Source organism: Lucilia sericata, unplaced genomic scaffold, assembly GCF_015586225.1.
Source record: "Lucilia sericata isolate MDLA Ls3-8-SP2 unplaced genomic scaffold, ASM1558622v1 Contig001174F_arrow, whole genome shotgun sequence".
Taxonomy (NCBI): domain Eukaryota; kingdom Metazoa; phylum Arthropoda; class Insecta; order Diptera; family Calliphoridae; genus Lucilia; species Lucilia sericata.
In genome coordinates this window covers 66834-89841 of record NW_023995143.1, presented here as the reverse complement: position 1 = coordinate 89841, position 23008 = coordinate 66834, and the positions used below count along the sequence as shown (strand labels likewise).

The window sequence follows — 23008 nt, the reverse complement described above, 5'->3', positions numbered from 1 at the left end:
TTATGTTGTTTGAATATGATTCATTAGACACGTTAATGTTTTCATATACTAGTGCAATTTGGAGTTGGTGATTAGTTTGCTTCTTTTTTAATAATATTTTTAAAATTTGGTTCTGAGATTGTTGCAAGGATTTACAATATGTTGCGCTTCCCCACGCTGTAATTCCATGCCTAATATATGGTTCCGCTAATGAAAAATAAGCTTGTTTAAGTACTTCGAAAGTTGAACAATTACTTAAATGATATAAACTGTAGGCAGCAATACGAAGTTTCTTTGATATATACTGTACATGCGACAGCCATTTAAAGTTGTCATCTACGTAGACTCCAAGATATTTATAGGTTTTTATCTGTTCTATCATTTCAGTGCATGTGTCCACGTTGTTTGTGTTGTTATTGGTGTTGTGTAAACATTGATAGTTGTGAAACTTAATACTTATTATTTTATTAGGGAGATGGGGTGGTTGAATGTGCATGAGCTTGGTTTTGGATACATTAATCACAAGTCCGTTATCATGGCACCATTTTGAGACTTCGTTAAGCTGACTTTGCATAGTTCCACATGCTATATCAACATCTCTATTAGAAACTATAATAGCTGTATCATCAGCATATGCGAATGCAGTACAGTCTTTTAGTATATTTAACATATCATTTGCATATATTAAATAAAGAATAGGTCCAAGTTTTGATCCTTGAGGGACACCACTATCAGAATAGATTTCGTTGCTTAGTGTGTCACAGATTTTAACTCGATATGTGCGAAGCTCCAGATAGTTTTTAAACCATTCCAAACTTTTACCTCTTATTCCGTTTCGTTCCAAAATTCTTAAAAGATTATTATGCGAAAGCGTATCGAATGCCTTACTAAAGTCGATGAATATTACGAGAGAGTGTAAATTTTCTCCTAAATTCATATTAATAAGATTTGAGAAGTCTCCTAGCAATTTATTTATGTTTTTACCCTTCTGAAAACCATATTGATTTGGGTTTATAATTTTAAATTTTATTAAGTAATTGTTTAGCCTTCTAACTAGTATTTCTTCAAGTACTTTTTCTATCACAGGTAGTATTGAAATAGGTCTGTAGTTATTACAGTCATTTTTTGGACCGCTTTTATAAACTGGACGAATTATAGCACTTTTTAGTAGATTTGGAATACTTGCATTTTCAATACTTGAATTGATGAATGTTGTGATTATTGGTGTAAGTAAATGAGAATTGTTTTTCAGGTCTCTTGGTCTAATAGTATCTATTCCTGCTCCTTTTCGTATATTCAGTGTTCTTAGTATATTAAATACCTCCTCTTCTGTTGTCGGAGATAAAAACATAGAGTTTTGTATTGTTGTTGGTTGACTTTGACAGGTTTTAATATCACATTTATGCAAAATAGTTTGAACATTTTCGTAGAATTTGTTCGCAAAATTATTTGCAATGTTTTTTAGGTCTTCGCCTCTGAAATTATTTACCAGCGAAATGTCAATGTTGGTTGTTCTTTTTCCCGTTATTTCATTTATTAGTTGCCAAGTGGCTCTAATATTATTTCTATTTTCAATAAATTTAATTTTATAATAATTATTTTTTACAAAATTCAGTTTTTTATTTACAAAATTTCGAAATTTTTTGTATTGGATCTCGTAATTTTTATTATTTTTGTTATTTAGCCATTTTAAATAAAGTTTATCCCTAACTTCACAATGATTTATTAGTGCTTCGTTCATCCACGGATTCACTTTTCTTTGTTTTTTATTACTTTTCTTGTTTGACTTAGATATTTCGTACACATTCTTAAAATGTTCATATATTGTATTAAATATTTCATTGGTATTCATATTTTGATTTATTAATCCATTCCAATTTATTGTTTGCATATGGTTATTAACTTTAAAATTATTTAAAGCTGGTACCCCGAAAAAATGTGCTTTCCATACCCTGGTTTATATTTCTTACGTTTTCTCCTTCTTGTATGCAACAACAAAGCGAATAATGATCAGAGATATTTGTTCTCACTACAGCAGCATATGTGTGTGTGTTTATTTTGTTGTTTCTGATATGTAAGTGATCAATGCAAGAGTTTGTTTTCTTTGTTATATCTTCTCTTGTTGTTTCGTTTATTATACACTCCAATCCATTTGAAGAGATCATTTCCGTGTATTTTGTTGTTGTGATGTTTTGGTTTAAAATATTAATATTCATATCGCCAATTATAATTATATCATGCTTATTGCTTTGTGTGTTTATTATTGTATCGAGTTCTATTATGAATTCGTTTACATTATTTTTTGGCGGTCGATAAATTGCATATAAAGAGAATGTTTTGTTTTTATTTGTAACATTGATTTTTATTGTTTCAAATGAGATTGTGTTTAAGTTTATATTTGTATGAATAATGTTTTCTCTTACATAGACGGCTACACCTCCACCTCTACCATCTCTATTAAAGAAATACGAGTTGAAACCATTTATATTATAAACATGTTGCTCTTCATTTTTGATATTGGTTTCCACAAGAACTATAAAGTTTATATTATTTATGATATTAATCAAGCTAGCTAAAAACGGATTAAAATTTAATCGTAGCGAACGAATATTCATATATATGATTGTTATGGGATAACTTAGATAGCTTTTATTTATTTGGTTAAAATTATTTAATATTTTATTTGAATTTGGACACATATTTTGTAAAATTGTTAAAAAGATTATTATTAAATTGAAGAAAAAGTTATTTTTTTTTTATTTATGTTAAATTGTTGATGTAATCAGTTCAATATCTGTGGCATTTGAGATTATAATGGGGCTTGAAATTTCATTTTTCTTGACGTAAATGTTTCCATCACGAATCCATACAAATTTCCAATTAGCTTCCTTTGCTTTGGTTTTGGCTAGCCAGAGCAAGCGCCGTTTATATGGGGTTAGGTGTTCGTTGATGTAAATATATCTATCACCAGTTTCATCATTAATTAAGTTTGAATTCACTCTATGGCGACTTATTTTGCTCAGTAACTCTTTTTTCTTATTGAGAGACGTAAATTCAACAATTACTTTTTTTGATTTTTTCAACATGTACGAGTTGCTAATTTCGTGGTCCTCTATTGTAACATTTAATGAGTTAGCAATTGTTTTAACAACTTCATTCGGGTGTATGTTTTCCTTGGTTATGTTTTTTATTTCTATAGTTTTATTTAGCATTCGTTGTTCCATCTCATTGATTTGTTTACCCATCTCAGTAATCTGTTTCGTTTTTTCCTTATTGCTTTCACATAGTTCACTTACTTGATTTGTAAGAGCGGTGATTGAGTTTGTAATTGTTGTGATAGCTGTTTGGAAATTGTGATTCATTTGAGCATTGTTTTCACACATTTGTTTAGCAAACTCTTGCATTGTTGTTTTGATGTCATTAATGTCAACTCTCACGGGCTTTATCTCATTTATATCAGATTTCATGGAAGAAACGTCTGATTTTAGTTCTCTTACATCACTTTTAACCATGGAAACACTATTAATTACATCGGTCAATGATAGAGAGTTTTTAAAGCGTTTCACCTCATCATTTTCTTCTTGTTCTTCATCTCTTTGCTGTTTTTGATTTGCTTGTACAGGGCCATCATATACAATAGATTGGTAAGAGATGTTGCTGCTAGTAGATCCCTTACGTGGTTTACACTTATGACATCTCCAATCGGCTCTCTTCTCAGTGGTCATTGTTCCATAAGTTTTCTCTGATAGAGGACAGCAAGTGGAAAAATGATATTGAGAGTTACACGCATAGCATTTGACAAATTTTGTTGGTAGATCTGTACTACATTGTCCACAGAGACTCATTTTTTTTTTATCTTCTTTTCGTGCTTTATTTTCTTTTATGTTTTTAAGTTTGTAAATATTTTATGTATTTTGTTTTTTTTTGGATTTTATTTATATCACAAATACACAATAGTTTAATAAATCTATGCAGTTTTTATAACAAAATTGTAGAAAATTATTTTCTTAGTAAAATATGTGTTTATTGTGTATAGATTAAACACGTGAATACCGTAAATAAGACTGTAGGAGCTAATACTCGACGTTCGCAATGAAAAGACTGAACTAACTAACTGAACAAGAACTGACCTAGAACTGAACTCGAACTGAAAAACTGAACAGAACTAGAACTAGAAACTGAACTAGAACTGAACTAGGAACTGACTAAACTGAACTAGAACTGAACTAGAACTGAAACTAGAACTGAACTAGAACTGAACTAGAACTGAACTAGAACTGAACTAGAACTGAACTAGAACTGAACTAGAACTGAACTAGAACTGAACTAGAACTGAACTAGAACTGAACTAGAACTGAACTAGAACTGAACTAGAACTGAACTAGAACTGAACTAGAACTGAACTAGAACTGAACTAGAACTGAACTAGAACTGAACTAGAACTGACTAGAACTGAACTAGAACTGAACTAGAACTGAACTAGAACTGAACTAGAACTGAACTAGAACTGAACTAGAACTGAACTAGAACTGAACTAGAACTGAACTAGAACTGAACTAGAACTGAACTAGAACTGAACTAGAACTGAACCAGAACTGAACTAGAACTGAACTAGAACTGAACTGAACTGAACTAGAACTGAACCAGAACTGAACTAGAACTGAACTAGAACTGAACTGAACTAGAACTTAACCAGAACTGAACTAGAACTGAACTAGAACTAAACTAGAACTGAACTAGAACTAGAACTGAACTAGAACTGAACTAGAACTGGAACTAGAACTGAACTAGAACTGAACTAGAACTGAACTAGAACTGAACTAGAACTGAACTAGAACTGAACTAGAAACTGAACTAGAACTGAACCTAGAACTGAACTAGATAACCTGAACTAGAACTGACTAGAACCTGAACTAGAACTGAACTAGAACTGAACTAGAACTGAACTAGAACTGAACTAGAACTGAACTAGAACTGAACTAGAACTGAACTAGAACTGAACTAGAACTGAACTAGAACTGAACCTAGAACTGAACTAGAACTGAACTAGAACTGAACTAGAAATGAACTGAACTAGAACTGAACTAGAACTGACACTAAGAACTGAACTAGAACTGAACTAGAACTGAACTAGAACTGAACTAGAACTGAACTAGAACTGAACTAGAACTGAACTAGAACTGAACTAGAACTGAACTAGAACTGAACTAGAACTGAACTAGAACTGAACTAGAACTGAACTAGAACTGAACTAGAACTGAACTAGAACTGAACTAGAACGAACAGACTAAACTGAACTAGAACTGAACTAGGAACTGAACTAGAACTGAACTAGAACTGAACTAGAACTGAACTAGAACTGAACTAGAACTAACTGAACTAGAACTGAACTAGAACTGAACTAGAACTGAACTAGAACTGAACTAGAACTGAAATAGAACTGAACTAGAACTGAACTAGAACTGAACTAGAACTGAACTAGAACTGAACTAGAACTGAACTAGAACTGAACTAAACTGAACTAAACTGAACTAGAACTGAACTAGAACTGAACTAGAACTGAACTAGAACTGAACTAGAACTGAACTAGAACTGAACTAGAACTGAACTAGAACTGAACTAGAACTGAACTAGAACTGAACTAGAACTGAACTAGAACTGAACTAGAACTGAACTAGAACTGAACTAAAACTGAACTAAAACTGAACTAGAACCGAACTAGAACTGAACTAGAACTCAACTCGAACTCAACTCGAACTGTGCTAGAACTGAACTAGAACTGATTTAGAAATGAACTAGAACTGAAGTAAAACTGAACTAGAACTGAAGTAAAACTGACTAGAACTGAACTAAAACTGAACTAGAACTGAACTAAAACTGAACTGAACTAGAACTGAACTAGAACTGAACTAGAACTGAACTAGAACTGAACTAGAACTGAACTAAAACTGAACTAGAACTGAACTAGAACTGAACTAGAACTGAACTAGAACTGAACTAGAACTGAACTAAAACTGAACTAGAACTGAACTAAAACTGAACTGAACTAGAACTGAACTAGAACTCAACTCGAACTGAACTCGAACTGTGCTAGAACTGAACTAGAACTGATTTAGAAATGAACTAGAACTGAAGTAAAACTGAACTAGAACTAGAACTGAACTAGAACTGAACTAGAACTGAACTAGAACTGAACTAGAACTGAACTAGAACTGAACTAGAACTGAACTAGAACTGAACTAGAACTGAACTAGAACTGAACTAGAACTGAACTAGAACTGAACTAGAACTGAACTAGAACTGAACTAGAACTGAACTAGAACTGAACTAGAACTGAACTAGAACTGAACTAGAACTGAACTAAAACTGAACTAGAATTGAACTAGAACTGAACTAGTACTGAGCCAGAACTGAACTAAAACTGATTTAGAATTAATCTAGAATTGAATTAGTACACAACTAGCACTGAACTACAACTGGACTATAACTGAAGTGGATCAGAAGTAGAACTGAACTAGAACTGATCTAATATTGAAGTAGTGCAGAAGTAGTATTGAATTATTACTGATCTAGGACTAAAAATCTAACTAATCTATCGCATTTTAACCTCTTTCTTAGACTTTCCATAATTGGGAACAACAAATATTTGAAATAATCAACTCAATTTATAGGAAACTTTAAAAATTCTTATTAAAAAAACACCTATGTTTTTAACAACAAAATCTTATCTCTGTTGTTAGTTATTGCACTAAATTATAAAAATTTTATAAAAAGTTGCTAATGAAACTAATAAGCTACTTAATTTAGTAAAACCAAATTTGATTCTCTCTTTTATGGATCAAGTGAAAGTTATAAACATTGACAAATAGATATTTATGTTGCAATTAAACTTTAAAATTTACTTTGCATGTCTAGTGAGAGTACACGACCAATAGAGTAAACTGAAATGGGTCTAGGTCAAATTTTATATCAACAACACAAAATTAGATGAGCAAGAAAACAAATATTCATGCCTTTACAAGCAAAACTTAGAGACTGCAATGAAACCGTAGAAATTTTTTAAAAACTTTAACTAATCACGTACTAAAAATAAAAAACATTTATCACAAACAATACCTGCATTATTCATAACCAAAGTCAAATAGTATTAAATTAAGAGAATATAAAAATGTTAAACAATTTCAATGATGGACGAAACAACTAAAACTTTAAAACTAGTACAGAATATAAAATGAATCATTAAAACATTGTTTTTAGAATAATAAATAGAATTAGAAAACTTAAAATGTTACCAATTTTCTAAAGATGCAGGAAGAAAAACCACTTGAGCATAAAAATGTAAAGAAAAAACAACAAACACAAAAAATTAACTGGATATGTAAAAAAGAAAAACAAACAACAATTGCAATAGATGCCAAAACACAAAAGAAAAAACTACAGATGAAAAGAAAAACAAGTGGAGAAAAATTACAATACACAATCAAACACACACACACACACACGCATATAAAGAGGGTGAAGAAATACATACATACATATGCATGAGAAAAAAAAAAATAAACCTTCAATAAACAGCTGTCTCATTAGCATTTATTTACAGTTCTCTTTATACTAACCTTTATTTCTTTTTTGTTGTTTTAATAATTAGTAATTATATTTTATTTAAATATTAACTTTATGGCAATTGTAATTTTTATAAAACCAATTCTTTTTGATTTCTGTTTAAAACACTGACGTAAATTTTTCTCTTTTTTGCTCTTCCTTTATACTTGATTTTTTATGTGAAAACTTTTTTTGTATCAATTTCGTCACTTTTTTCGTGTTCTCTATAAAGCTGTGCGAATATTTGTTTTTTCAATGGTAAAAAATAGTTATTTTTATTAGATATTTTATGAAAATTGTATATAAATTCATTAAATAATAAACTAAAGTTTACTTTTATAATAAAAAGACTGATGTTTTAAACATTTTAAATGACTTTTTAATAAAAATTTATCGCAGTGAAAAAATCCCGAACAGACGAAGTTAAAAAAGAACTACCGAATGAAAGGAAATTGGAGTAAAAAAATCAGAGTTGAGTTTTATTTTTATCTAGTTTGATAACACTGCCATCTAGGTGTCAATAATATCAGTGATGCCATATGAAATTTGTTACGATATAGCTAATTTCATTAATGTTAAGGAATAACAAAATCTTAACAAATTACTTCTAGTAACTGCTAAAATATATATTTACCTCAATCACTACTCTCACAATTAACTAAAATCCACCTTAAGTAAAACCCACCATTAATCAGCTACTCCAAACAATGCAACTCTGATATGCTGAGTTGGGGAATTTTTTAATGTAACAACGCCTTTATATAGTGTAGTAACGCTAGTTCAGAGACCCGCGCCAATTCGGCTTAAAGTCGACTGAGCCTAGCCGCCGAACAAAATATCAAAGCCGCCACCGCCGAAAATTTTTTAGCTTAATACTTGAAAATTTCGCCATATGATTGTTTTTTTGTCCATGGAAATTTTGCCTGAAGCTGTCAAACTTCATTTAAAAAATTTGAATATGTTTATTTCAAACAAAAAACTCTATTCCGGCAGATCAATTTGCAAAATTTGAGTGCCTGAAATTAAGTAAATTTTTTTTTAATTTTTTGTGAAAAATAAACATAAAAAATATATGTTCATGAGAAAATTATATTACGAATGAATCTTTGTTGCAAATTGATAATTCTACTCCGGCGGAGTAATTTTCAATAATTGGCCATAACGTAGCAGCCGCCGGTCGGGTAAATACCTTATATGGGTTTTGTTATAAAAAGCGTTTCGGATCAGACTTTTTTAGTTAATCAAGTTATCTACAAAGTGTAAATATAAAACAATATTGTTTGATTTCTTAAAATTAAATAGAATTAGACTTTACGTACTTAAAGTGTGATCGTGTAAATGGCCCTTTAGCTGGCTTACAGTCGATTTTAAGCCGCCGTTAATATTTGTCGGCGCAGAGCTCTTCGCTAGGTATAATCACTTTTGCAGTTTTTTTTGCTGCACATAGAAAAATTGTACAAGAAGAAAGAAGAATTCGTAATATATTTTAAGCAAACGAAAAATTCCATTGAAAAAAGTGAAAAACGATTTTATTGTGCGACAATTAAAACATTTAACATAACTTTAACAAATCGTGCAGTGTTTTTGGGTAAGTTGTGAAAATTACAAACCCTCCCGACAGAAAGTTTTCGATTTATTCAAGGTGAATGTACGCTTTTATTTGCGAAAAAGTCGCAGAAATAGAAATCAAAGCTATTTAGTTGGAAAGTGAAAAATGTGTGTGATATTTTCTACTAACCACATTGCCTCAATTTAGTTTTTTACTATATTTAATTGTATTTAAAAAAGTTACTTTTTACCAAAATTTTTGCCATGAATTTTCTCTAAAATTGTCTGGCGAAAAAAAGGTGGTGGTTTAACGACGACAACGACGTATGAGCCCCATCATTACTCGAAAAAAACCACCATTGCCCACGCCAACAACAAAATCATGGTCGCTTTTGTCTATTTTAACTCATACCGGGAATGTTTTCTATTGTTTCGTTTGACATTTTGTCGGTACTCAGCAGACAACATCTTCGGGAATGAGACACTTTATAATATCAGGGATGGAAAGTACACTATTGTATTTATTCAGCGGTACTGATATATTATGAAATTATGAAATTTTGCAATGTTTTCAATAGACTATATTCTATTAGCCTAAAGCAGCGAAACTGAGTGAGCTTGTCAATAAGCTAGTTCATATGTAAAAATACTAGACAATATAATATTCAAATATTCAAAATATAATAGTCAAAAGAAAAATCAATATAATGAAATGTCGGCAGACTAGTCTTTAAATTAGTTAAAATACCAGTGAATAAAAAAGTATTTAATAGACAATTCAGTTGACCAATCAATAGACTAGTCGTTGGCTAATTAATATTTTATAGAATAGTATGCAGACAGGTCAATAGACAAAATTAAACTAACTTTTGGAAAAAGTTTATACCTTTTCAAAATTTCAATTTTCCATGCCTGACTTTTAATACCTATCATCAGACTTCGGTTTTTATGAATGTGTATTATTGTTGTTGTAGTATTGTGTACAATTTTCGCTTGATTTTTTGTATTTAGGCATTTTTTGTGTGTCTATTAAAATAAGGGTAAAATAAATTTTCATTACTTCCGTTTAAGGGTTATCAATTTTAAAAATGCGGTAAAATGTTTTGCAATTAATGGGAAAATTTGCTATTTAGCTTAATTTTGATTTACACAATACAAATAATCTTGAATGTAAAGTAAAAGTGAAAAATATAAAGTGTTATATATTTCAAAAAAGTAGGGATTATAACGGCCGTGATCATTAGTATGAAATAAAAAACAAAACTAAGAGTATCGTAATTTAAAATGTTGAAATTTTGTACTCAGTACCTACTACCAACATAAATCACATTCGTGAACTTAAGATTGCATCAAATCCGAAGAAGTACACCTAGGCCTTCGTCGATCCTGTTATGCGATTCTTTACCCACGACCTCCGGTATAACAGACTGGAACACTAAGCACTAAACCAACGGAGTATTGTCTGTAGTCTAGTTTATAATCTATCAATACTCTAGTCTTTATATCTAGTCTATAGTCCAGTATATAGTGTAGTCTACAGTCTAGTCTATAATCTAGTCTATTCTGTAGTATAGTTTATAATCTAGTCTATAGTCTAGTATATAATCTAGTCTATAGTCTAGTCTATAGTCTATAGTATAGTCTATAGTCTAGTATATAGTCTATAGTCTAGTCTATAGTCTAGTCTATAGTCTAATCTATAGTCTAGTCTTTAGTCTAGTCTTTAGTCTAGTCTATAGTCTAGTCTATAGTCTAGTCTATAGTCTAGTCTATAGTCTAGTCTATAGTCTAGTCTATAGTCTAGTCTATAGTCTAGTCTATAGTCTAGTCTATAGTCTAGTCTATAGTCTAGTCTATAGTCTAGTCTATAGTCTAGTCTATAGTCTAGTCTATAGTCTAGTCTATAGTCTAGTCTATAGTCTAGTCTATAGTCTAGTCTACTGTCTAGTCTATAGTCTAGTCTATAGTCTAGTCTTTGGTCAAGTCTATAGTCTAGTCTATAATCTAGTCTATAGTCTACTCTACAGTTTAGTCTATAGTCTAGTCTATAGTCTTGTCTATAATCTAGTCTATAGTCGAGTCTACTCTGTAATCTAGTCTATATGTATTAAATTACATAAGACTCATGAAAATTTCAAATTATTTTCGAAATTAAAAAAAATATATACAGATCTGTAATAAATTGTCAACTTTATATCCAATATTGAGAGTAATAATACAATCTGTAGTCTTTAAATTGTTTATAATTTTTATAAAAATATCATCAATAAAAATTTAAAAATAACCACATAATTTATAATTTATTTTAGTTCATGTTATTTTAGTTTTCACTTGTTTTCTTTGTTTATAAATATTTTATTTCTTTTGAATTGTATTTACATTGACGTTTAATATTAAAAACATAAAGAAGCTTCATATACATATATTTTTTACTAACTTTTACATAATAATTTAATCTATATCCCCTAAAAAAAGGCCACCATCAACAAAAGGCGAACGAATATAACGTAAACGTTAAATAAACTCAAAAGATAAAGAAATTCTCAAGCAGCAAAGTATAAAGAAAAGAAACTAAAAAAAATGACGTGGGAACCGCAAGCAGATGGCTTACAGCAAATCATAGGCATACTCAAGGAGTCTCAATCTCCCGATACAGCTACTCAATTGGCCGTGCATATGGTAAATACAAAAACACAACCTCTTATATCGTTAATATTATTCTCTTTATTTTATTTTCCTCCATCTATAAACAGAAACTTGAAGAACTTAATCAATATCCGGATTTTAATAACTATTTGATTTATGTTTTAACCAAACTTAAATCCGAAGATGAACCTACACGCTCCCTAAGTGGTCTCATACTTAAGAATAATATGCGCACTCATGGCAATAATTTAAGACCCGAAATTGTTGAATACATTAAACATGAATGTTTACAAGCTATTGGTGATCCATCGCCTTTGATAAGAGCCACAGTGGGTATTTTAATAACTACTATTGCCAGTAATGGTGGTTTACACAATTGGCCACAGCTTTTGCCATCGCTGTGTGATATGTTGGATTCCCAAGATTATAATGTATGCGAGGGTGCTTTCAGTGCCCTACAGAAGATCTGTGAAGATCATGCTGAAACCTTGGACTCTGCCTCTCTCAATAGACCACTCAATGTTATGATTCCTAAATTTTTGCAATATTTCAGTCATAACAGTCCCAAGATACGTTCACATGCTATTGCCTGTATTAATCAATTCATTATGATTCGTTCTCAAGCTTTGATGTTGCATATTGATACTTTTATTGAAAGTCTTTTCAATTTATCCTCCGATGATGATCATGAAGTAAGGAAGAATGTTTGTCACGGTTTGGTTATGTTGCTGGAAGTACGTATGGATCGTTTATTGCCCCATATGCCGCAAATTATTGAATATATGCTAATGAGAACACAAGATTCAGATGAGGGAGTGGCTTTAGAAGCTTCCGAATTTTGGTTATCATTGGCTGAACAAAGCATTTGCAAAGATGTTCTAACACCCTATTTGCCACAATTGGCGCCGGTTTTAGTAAAGGGCATGCGTTATTCGGACATTGATATTATTTTACTTAAGGGTAATGTGGAAGAAGATGACATGGTACCAGATCGAGAAGAAGATATAAGACCACGTTTCCATAAATCTCGCACACATACCATTAAGTCTACCGAGGCGGGTGGCGGAGATGATGATGACGATGATTTCGATGATGGTCTAGATGATGACAGTTCCTTGTCTGAGTGGAATTTGCGTAAATGCAGTGCTGCCGCTTTAGATGTTTTGGCTAATGTTTTTCGCCAGGAATGTTTACCTATTCTATTGCCCATACTCAAGGATACCCTGTTCCATCAAGATTGGGTTATAAAGGAAAGTGGTGTTTTGGCTTTGGGCGCTATTGCTGAGGGTTGTATGCAAGGCATGATCCCTCATTTACCGGAGTTAATACCCTACTTGATTAGCTGTTTGTCAGACAAAAAAGCTTTGGTACGTTCCATTACCTGCTGGACTTTATCACGTTATGCCAATTGGGTAGTTAGCCAGCCACATGATCAATATTTAAAACCCTTAATGGAAGAATTGCTCAAACGTATTTTGGACTCCAATAAGAGAGTACAAGAGGCAGCCTGCTCAGCTTTTGCCACACTCGAAGAAGAAGCTTGCACTGAACTAGTACCCTATTTGGAATATATTCTACAAACTTTAGTATTTGCTTTTTCGAAATATCAACATAAAAATCTCTTAATACTCTACGATGCTGTGGGTACATTAGCCGATTCTGTGGGTCATCATTTGAATAAACCACAATATATAGAAATTCTAATGCCACCACTAATTGACAAATGGAATCTTTTGAAAGACGATGACAAAGATCTATTTCCTCTATTGGAATGTCTATCGAGTATAGCTACAGCTTTGCAATCGGGTTTCTTACCCTATTGTGATCCTGTTTACAGAAGATGTATATCATTGATTGAACAAACTATCAATCAGGAAATGGTATGTTATTGGAAAGTTTCTAAATAAAAATTTATATTAATGTTTCTTTTTTTTTTCTAAAGGCTTGCAAACAAAATCCTGGTATTGATCATCCCGATAAGGAGCGCATGATTGTCGCTTTGGATTTATTATCTGGTTTAGCTGAAGGTTTAGATGGTCATATTGAATCTTTGGTGGCTAATAGCACTATTATGCAATTATTATATCAATGTATGCAAGATATATTGCCGGAGGTAAGAACTTTTTGTTTTTATAGTGATATACTTATACATCTTTCATATATATTTTTCTTTTCTTAAAAAAAAAGGTTCGTCAATCATCTTTTGCTTTATTGGGTGATTTAACTAAGGCCTGTTTCCAACATGTACATCCATTTATGGCTGAGTTTTTCCCCATTTTGGGACAAAATCTAAATCCCGATTATATATCCGTTTGCAACAATGCCACCTGGGCTATTGGGGAAATTTGTATGAAATTGGGTAAGTTTAATAATTAAATCGAAATAAACCTACCTAAACCTGTATTAATTTCCTCTTTTTTGTCCCTAATTTTTCAGGTGAAGAGACTCGCCAGTATATACATTTAGTACTTAAAGAGTTGATCGTTATTATTAATCGACCAAATACACCTAAAACACTTTTGGAAAATACTGGTAAGTTTTACTTAATATATTGACAATAAACCAATTTACCTTACATTAATAAGACTATACAAATTGTGTGTGTAATGATTTTTGTTACTTTACTTTTTGTCTGTGTGTATATTTTTCTTACAAAAACAACATGAACGTAAAATATGTTTTCAGCACCAAGAAAAGCACATCACTTATGATTCATATATACTATTTTAGCTTTTATATATTGTATTATTTTGTTGTTTGTTATAATCGAGTTATTAGACATACAAAGCTATAGTTACAAGGTTTAAACTGTCATCATAATTGTTTAGAATTATTGATAGCTTTATGTTTTTAAATTGTTCTTTTAAATCTAGAATTTGATTTGATTTATAGAAACTTAATTTTGCTAAGGCTTTTTAGAACCCGTTTGATTGCTTTGAATAAGAGGAAAAGATACTTAATATAAATTTCTAAATATAGGTTTCAGTTTAGTTAACTAATCCATGAGCTGGTCCATTGACTGGTCTATGAACTTGTTTATTGAATAGCCTAAGGACTAGTTTATTGACTAGCCTATAGACAAGTCTATTGACTAGTATATGGACTTGAGTATGGACTATTCTATTGACTAGACTATATACTGTTCTATCGAACTTGTCTACCGACAAGTTTATTGACTAGCCAATGACTAGGCTATTGACTACTCTATGGATTTGACTATGGACTAGTCTATATACTGGTATATGAACATGTATATTGACGAGCCTAAGGACTAGCATATTTGCTTGTTTATTGACTATCCTAAGGACTAGTCTATGGACTTATCTATTGGCTAGCCTAAGGACGAGTCTATTCACTAGTTTATGGACTATTCTATTGACATGTCTATGGATTTGTTTATTGACAAGTCTATGGACTTGTCTATTGACTAGTCTATGGACTTGTCTATTGACTAGTTTATGGACTTGTCTACTGACTAGTCTATGGACTTGTCTATTGACTAGTCTATAGACTTGTCTATTGTCTAGTCTATAGACTAGTCAATAGACAAGACTGTTGACTAGTCTATGGACTTGTCTATTGATTAGTCTATGGACTTGTCTACTAACAAGTCTATGGACTTGTCTATTGACTAGTCTGTGGACTTTTCTCTTGACTAGTATATAGACTTGTCTATTGGCTAGTCTATGGACTTTTCTATTGATTAGTCTATGGATTGACTAGTTTATAAACTATTCAATGGACTAGTCTATGCACTTGACTATTGACTGTGCTAACATATTGATTAATATACAGACTAGTCTTTAAACAGTTGTTTTACCTATGATATACACTTCTCGGAAATGTTCTAAATATAGTTAAAGGACTTAAATTGCCATGAGGTATTTTCGATGCTCTTCTTAGTCACTTTATAAAAAGTCTTCAAAAGAACCTCAATAAATGTATCCCTGGATGTAATTTTATCTTTATTGTCTGTTTCTAAGTATTTCTCAGCAAAACGTTATTTCTACATTTTAAAAATAAAAATCTAAAATTCAATGTTTAACAAGATGTTAAAATAAATTTTCTATGTGTGTGTGCTGTATATAGTTATAGTAAATACAAACAATAATTATTTTTATTTTATTGCTGTCACCAAAAACTTTATTAACCGACGGACCTTAACATTACTTTTTTTTTTTCAACCAACCACAAAAACCACTAAATGTCAAATTAATGTTAAGGTTCTTTTTGAAAAAAAAAAAACTAAAAACATTTGTATTTTATTATTATTGTATTTGTATAAAATCATAATTTATGATTTTTTAATTTATTTATATTTTTAATTTTTTGTTTTTCGTTCCTTTATAGCAATAACTATTGGTCGTCTAGGTTATGTGTGCCCAGTTGAAGTGGCTCCTTATTTGCCAGAGTTTGTACGACAGTGGTGTGTAACACATTTCATTTTGTTTATATTTAACTATAATTTCTTTCTTTTATTTGTTTACGAAAAATGAAAAGAAAAACTAGCTTTTTATCTTTTGATTATTTTGTGTATATTTCTCTAATGTTAAATGTTTTCGTTTAGTTTAATGATGAAACATTTGTAATTTTCTTTTTTTTTTTTATTTAATTTAAAATTAAGTAAAAAACCAAACCAAAAACATATCGAATGTTTTTAATTGTGTTTATAAGTGTTGATATATGTGATTTTATTTTACCATTCTTGTTTTTCTCTCTCTCGTTTAGGTGCACGTCTTTGCGTCATATAAGAGATAATGATGAAAAAGATTCAGCTTTTCGCGGTATGTGTCACATGATTACAGTAAATCCAGCTGGTGTGGTACCTGATTTTATATTCTTTTGCGATGCCATTGCGTCATGGGTGAATCCACCGCAAGATTTGCATCAAATGATACAAAAGGTAAGTGAGAACAGAAATTTAGTGTCTTTACATAATTTGTTTCTCTACTTTTTAAAATTTCTAATGAAATAGAATATTTATTGGATAAAAAATATTAAGTTGTGGCTAGAACTGACTAGAAAACTGAACTAGAACTGAACTGAACTAGAACTAACAGAACTGAACTAGAACGAACTAGAACTGAACTAGAACTGAACTAGGAACTGAAACTAGAACTGAAATGAACTTAACTAGGAACTGAACTAGAGAACTGAACTAGAACTGAACTAGAACTGAACTAGAAAATGAACTAGAACTGACTCGAACTGAACTAGAACTGAACTAGAACTGAACTGAACTGAACTAGAACTGACTAGAACTGAACTAGAACTGAACTAGAACTGAACTAGAACTGAACTAGAACTGAACTAGAACTGAACTAGAACTGAACTAGAACTGAACTAGAACTGAACTAGAACTGAACTAGAACTGAACTAGAACTGAACTAGAACTGAACTAGAACTGAACTAGAACTGAACTAGAAACTGAACTAGAACTGAAACTAGAACTGAACTAGAACTGAACTAGAAATGAACTAGAACTGAACTAGAACTGAACTAGAAACTGAACTAGAACTGAACTAGAACTGAACTAGAACTGAACTAGAACTGAACTGAAACTGAACTAGAAACTGAACTAGAACTGAACTAGAACTGAACTAGAATGAACTCGAACTGAACTAGAACTGAACTTAGAACTGAACTAGAACTGAACTAGAACTGAACTAGAACTGAACTAGAACTGAACTAGAACTGAACTAGAACTGAACTAGAACTGAACTAGAAGAACTAGAACTGAACTAGAACTGAACTAGAACTGAACTAGAACTGAACTAGAACTGAACTAGAACTGAACTAGAACTGAACTAGAACTGAACTAGAACTGAACTAGAACTGAACTAGAACTGAACTAGAACTGAACTAGAACTGAACTAGAACTGAACTAGAACTGAACTAGAACTGAACTAGAACTGAACTAGAACTGAATTAGAACTGAACTAGATCTGAACTAGAACTGAACTAGAACTGAACTAGAACTGAACAAGAACTAAACTAGAACTGAACTAAACTTAACTAGTACTAAACTGGAACTGAACTAGAACTGAACAAGAACTGAACTAGAACTGAATTAGAACTGAACTAGAACTGAACTAGAACTGAACTAGAACTGAACTAGAACTGAACTAGAACTGAACTAGAACGAACTAGAACTGAACTAGAACTGAACTAGAACTGAACTAGAACTGAACTAGATCTGAATAGAACTGAACTAGAACTATACTAGAACTGAACTAGAACTGAATTAGAACTGAACTAGCTTTTATCTTTAGAACTAGAACAGATCTAGAACTGAATTAGAACAGAACAGAATTGAACTAGAACAAAACTTAGCTAGAACTAACTTATGGTCAACGCTTCATGCAAAGGCAAATAGGATACATACTTATTGGATTAGACAGATGTAGTCTTAGAAGGGATTTGAAATTTTGAATTTTTTTTGTGAAATTTAAATTTTTTTTAAATTTTTTTAGAGATCAAATTAAAACTTTTTATACAATTTGCTAATATATTTTTTCTTCCTCTCTCTTTTCCAGATATTACTTGGTTTCAAAACCCAAGTTGGTGATGAAAATTGGCGCCGTTTTGTTGATCAATTTCCTCCCATACTATCTGAACGTTTGGTCCACATGTATAACATCTAAATCGCAGTCAGTGTTTGTTGTGTGTTTGCCTGAATGAAACAAGCAAAAGATGGAATTTATTTTTTCGAAGGTTAAGTAAAATTTGACGACAAACAGTGGTATACAAAAAATAATTAAAAAAGAGTGTTAGGATTCAAACAAGTGTCAGTCAGTTTTTGTGTGAAACAAATGAAGGGAATATGTTTTACAGATTTTTAAATTAAAATACTTTTTTTTTTTCTTTTTGTTGTTAGGGATTTTCATTTTATATTATTATTATACAGTGAAACTTGTAGGTCATAAAAGTAGGAAAACAAAAAAACAGAACAAACTAACTAAAAAAACAAGAAAACCTTAACATGTAGATAACTTTAAAGATGTATTAGACCGACTTTAAAACTCTACAATTTTCCTCATTCTTCAAATGGTTATAATTTAACTAAAGGTAGTAAATCCTTTAAAGAAATGAAAATTAACTCGTATGATGAAATTTTACTGATTGTAAATTTTTTTCTTGGGATAACAAGTTAATAGTAAAAAAAAAAACAAAATTAACAAAAAAAAAAGGTCTAACCTTAAAGACATAAATTTTTTTCATTAAAAATATATAAATAAATATAAATAAAAATTAAATTAAACTATAACAAAACAATATATACATAAATTATAAAACATAAACTAAAAACAAACTTAACTAAATAGAAAAACATCTTAAAAAAAAAAACAAAAAAAAATATATCATGCAATTCATATACTCTCTCTTGTTCATAAAACATCTTAGTAAAAACCCTGTACTAATTAAACATATTCAAACAAAACTAAATTTAAAACTTAACTAACAAATAGCAGCAATTGGTGAGTAGCCTGGCATATTACTATATTTAGTTTTTATGCTTAAAACTACTCAATATAAAAATAAACTCTAACCACGGCCAGTAATATATTAACAATTAATTTTTAATTTTTTTTTTTAATTATAAATATTAATATATAATTGTATGTGTATGCAGTAACCCTTTGATTTAACACCAACATTTATTTTTTTTTGTTATATTCTATATTTACTTACAACAACCCCCCAACAACATCTCTTAATTCATAAAAAAGATTTTGCAAATCATCTGTACTTAACATTTAAACAAATTAATTTTATGATTAACTAAAATTCACAGTACATAGACTTTTATGAATTCTTTTATTTCTCTCCGTTTGAAATCATCAATCTTTTCTTTTTTATTTAATTTTTTATGATTTTTATTTTCTTAGTATAAAAAAAAAAGAATAAAAGTGTATTAATAAAATTAAATCGTTCGGTTCGGGTCGGGTCGTTTTCGTCGCGTAAAAATAAACGTTTATATTATTAAATGTAAAAATAATATATAGATTCTATATGTATTATTAAAAATAATATTTATAGATAAATAGTAAAAGAAATGTGTTTTAAACATTTCTTTAGGGAGAAAATAGTTTGAAAATATTTGTTTATCAAATGCAATATTTGCTTTAGATTGGAATTGTTATAAAACAAACATCATTCCATTTAAGCTGTTATCAATGATATGATTGTTAGCAAATATTGATAAGAATTAGAATTGTATAAAGTCTTCGAAAAATATAAACTTTTCAAAGTTTAAATTACTTTTGTATACGTAGCAAATATGCTACAGTTTGTAAATTTACTATACAAACATGGTACAGTTTGTTTTATATGAATTTATAGTAAAATATTTGAACCATTTGCTACTCCTTTAATTATCCTCCAAAAACGGAAAAAATTCTCTTAGGAATTGAAATTTTTTTAACATTTGTTTCTTTACTAATTACAATTCGAAACTTTGAAATTTTCATAAAATTGTGAATACTTACTTAGTGAGACTTTTAGGCCATAGTATAGCCCAGATTATATTCTATATCCCAGACTTTAGTCTATAGCCCACACTGTAGTCTATAGCCCACACTATATTCTATAGCCCAGACTATAGTCTAAAGCCCAGACAGTAGTTTACAGCACAGACTGTAGTCTATAGCCCAGACTGTAGTCTATAGACCAGGCTATAGTATATAGCCCACACTATAGTCTATAGCCTAGACTTCAGTCTATAGCTCAGAATGTAGTCTATAGCCCAGACTGTATTCTATATCCCATACTATAGTCTAAAGGCCAGACTATGTTCAACAGTGAAGACTATAGTATATAACCCAGACTATATTCTATAGCCCAGACTATTGTCTATAGCCTAGACTATTGTCTATAGCCCAGACTATTGTCTATAGCCCAGACTATTGTCTATAGCCCTGACTTTTGTCTATAGCCCAGACTAAAGTCTATAGCCTAGACTATTTTCTATAACCCCGACTTTAGTCTATAGCCCAGACTATTTTCTATAACCCAGACTTTAGTCTATAGTCCAGACTATTGTCTATAGCCCAGACTAGTATATAGCCCACACTATAGTATGTGGCCCAGACTATTGTCTATAGCCTTGACTATTGTCTATAGCCCAGACTATTGCCTATAGCAAACTTAAACTAAACTTTAAAATTTTTCATAAAATTCTGAATAATTCTGAATTATCAATGAAATTTGAAATCGTTAGTTAAAATTCAAATTTTTCGTAAATTTTTTATACAATTCTATTATCCATTGTTCGATATTTTAGAAAATTTGAAAAAACATCTGTTCAAAATTGCTTCAAAAATGTTTTCTTTCAATACGAATTTCACAATTCTTTTCAAAATTCATTTGTTTAACAACTATTTTCAATACTATTTTTATTATTATTAAAATAATATCGTCGCGTTTCGGGTTTTATCGGTTTCGCGTTCGCGTTTAATCTCAATTTCGTCGTTCGTTTGCTCGTAAGTTCGTTTGATTTAAGTACTACTCGGTCAGCTCGTCGTCGTCGTTCGTTCGTTTTGGTACAAAATAAAAATTAGCATTAGGGTTCGCGTTTTTTTTTTTTAACAAAAAACTATAAATAGCAAAACAAAAAATGTTTATAAAACTTTAAAACTATAGTAAAAAACAACTAGCAAACCAGGAGAACAACAATAGTATTAAAAATTAAAATATTTTTTTTTATGATTTTCTTATAATTTAAATTTAAACAATTTAGCTAACATTTTTAAAAGAAATCCTATAGAATAATTTAACAAATCATATTATTTTTTTTTATAACTTTTTTCAGAGTCTCACTATAGAAAAGATTATAATATTAATTGCTTTATTTAGATGAAGAAGAAATACTATTGTCTATAGTTTTGACTATAGTCTTTAGCCCAGACTATAGTCAAGTTTATATTAAAGATAGTCCAGACTATAGTCTATAGTCCAAAATATAGTCTATAGTCCAGACTATAGTCTATAGTCCAGACTATAGTCTATAGTAGTGCTGTTAAAGTATTGAGTAGTGGGTATCGAGTATCGAGTATTTGCCCTATTTTTTGGGTACTCAATACTAAAAAGTAGTTACTCAATACTTTCAGACTTGTATATGGATTTAACTTATTTAAATTTAACGGCTATGATGTGAAAAAATACAGCTCTAAAATCTAATATAGACCATATCATTATTAGAAATGCAACTCTTAGCAATATCAAATCAATGTAAAAATAATTTAAACACTGCAATAATAGTTAAAAAGTTACAAATATTTATCGACGCTATCTAAAAAAATAAAATGTCTCAAAAGAGGTGTGATGTCTGGTCTAACTTTACTTAAAAAAAAGGAAAAATTCCTCGTTTAAAATAAAACCGTTAAAAGTATCGAGTAGTATTGAGTACCCAAACGAAAAGTATTGAGTAGTATTGAGTAATCAAAAGTAGTAGAATATTACAGCACTAGTCTATAGTCCAGACTATAGTCTATAGTACAGACTATAGTCTATAGTCCAGACTATAGTCTATAGTCAAGACTATAGTGTATAGTCCAGACTATAGTCTATAGTACAGACTATAGTCTATAGTCCAGACTATAGTCTATAGTACAGACTATAGTCTATAGTCCAGACTATAGTCTATAGTCCAGACTATAGACTATCGTCCAGACTATAGCCTATAGTCCAGACTATAGTCTATAGTCCAGACTATAGTCTATAGTCCAGACTATAGTCTATAGTCCAGTCTATAGTCCAGACTATAGTCTATAGTCCAGACTATAGTCTATAGTCCAGACTATAGTCTATAGTCCAGACTATAGTCTATAGTCCAGACTATAGTCTATAGTCCAGACTATAGTCTATAGTCCAGACTATAGTCTATAGTCCAGACTATAGTCTATAGTCCAGACTATAGTTTATAGTCCAGACTATAGTCTATAGTCCAGACTATAGTCTATAGTACAGACTATAGTCTATAGTCCAGACTATAGTCTATAGTACAGACTATAGTCTATAGTCCAGACTATAGTCTATAGTCCAGACTATAGTCTATAGTCCAGACTATAGTCTATAGTACAGACTATAGTCTATAGTCCAGACTATAGACTATCGTCCAGACAATAGTTGACAGTCTACACTATAGTCTATAGTACAGACTATAGTCTATAGTACAGACTATAGTCTATAGTACAGACTATAGTCTATAGTACAGACTATAGTCTATAGTACA

At 30.6% G+C, this 23008-nt stretch overlaps 1 protein-coding gene across 1 annotated transcript; it reads left to right on the top strand.

Moving 5' to 3' along the window:
• The first annotated feature begins 8956 nt into the window (after positions 1–8956).
• Positions 8957–21363, top strand: LOC119610383 (transportin-1-like). The gene is made up of 9 exons (XM_037965553.1): positions 8957–9169; positions 11605–11808; positions 11883–13655; positions 13718–13888; positions 13963–14134; positions 14212–14307; positions 16126–16201; positions 16504–16678; positions 18312–21363. The coding sequence occupies exons 2-9, from the start codon at positions 11710–11712 to the stop codon at positions 18417–18419; spliced, it is 2670 nt and encodes an 889-aa protein (XP_037821481.1). The 5' UTR covers positions 8957–9169; positions 11605–11709; the 3' UTR covers positions 18420–21363.
• Positions 21364–23008: the final 1645 nt, after the last annotated feature.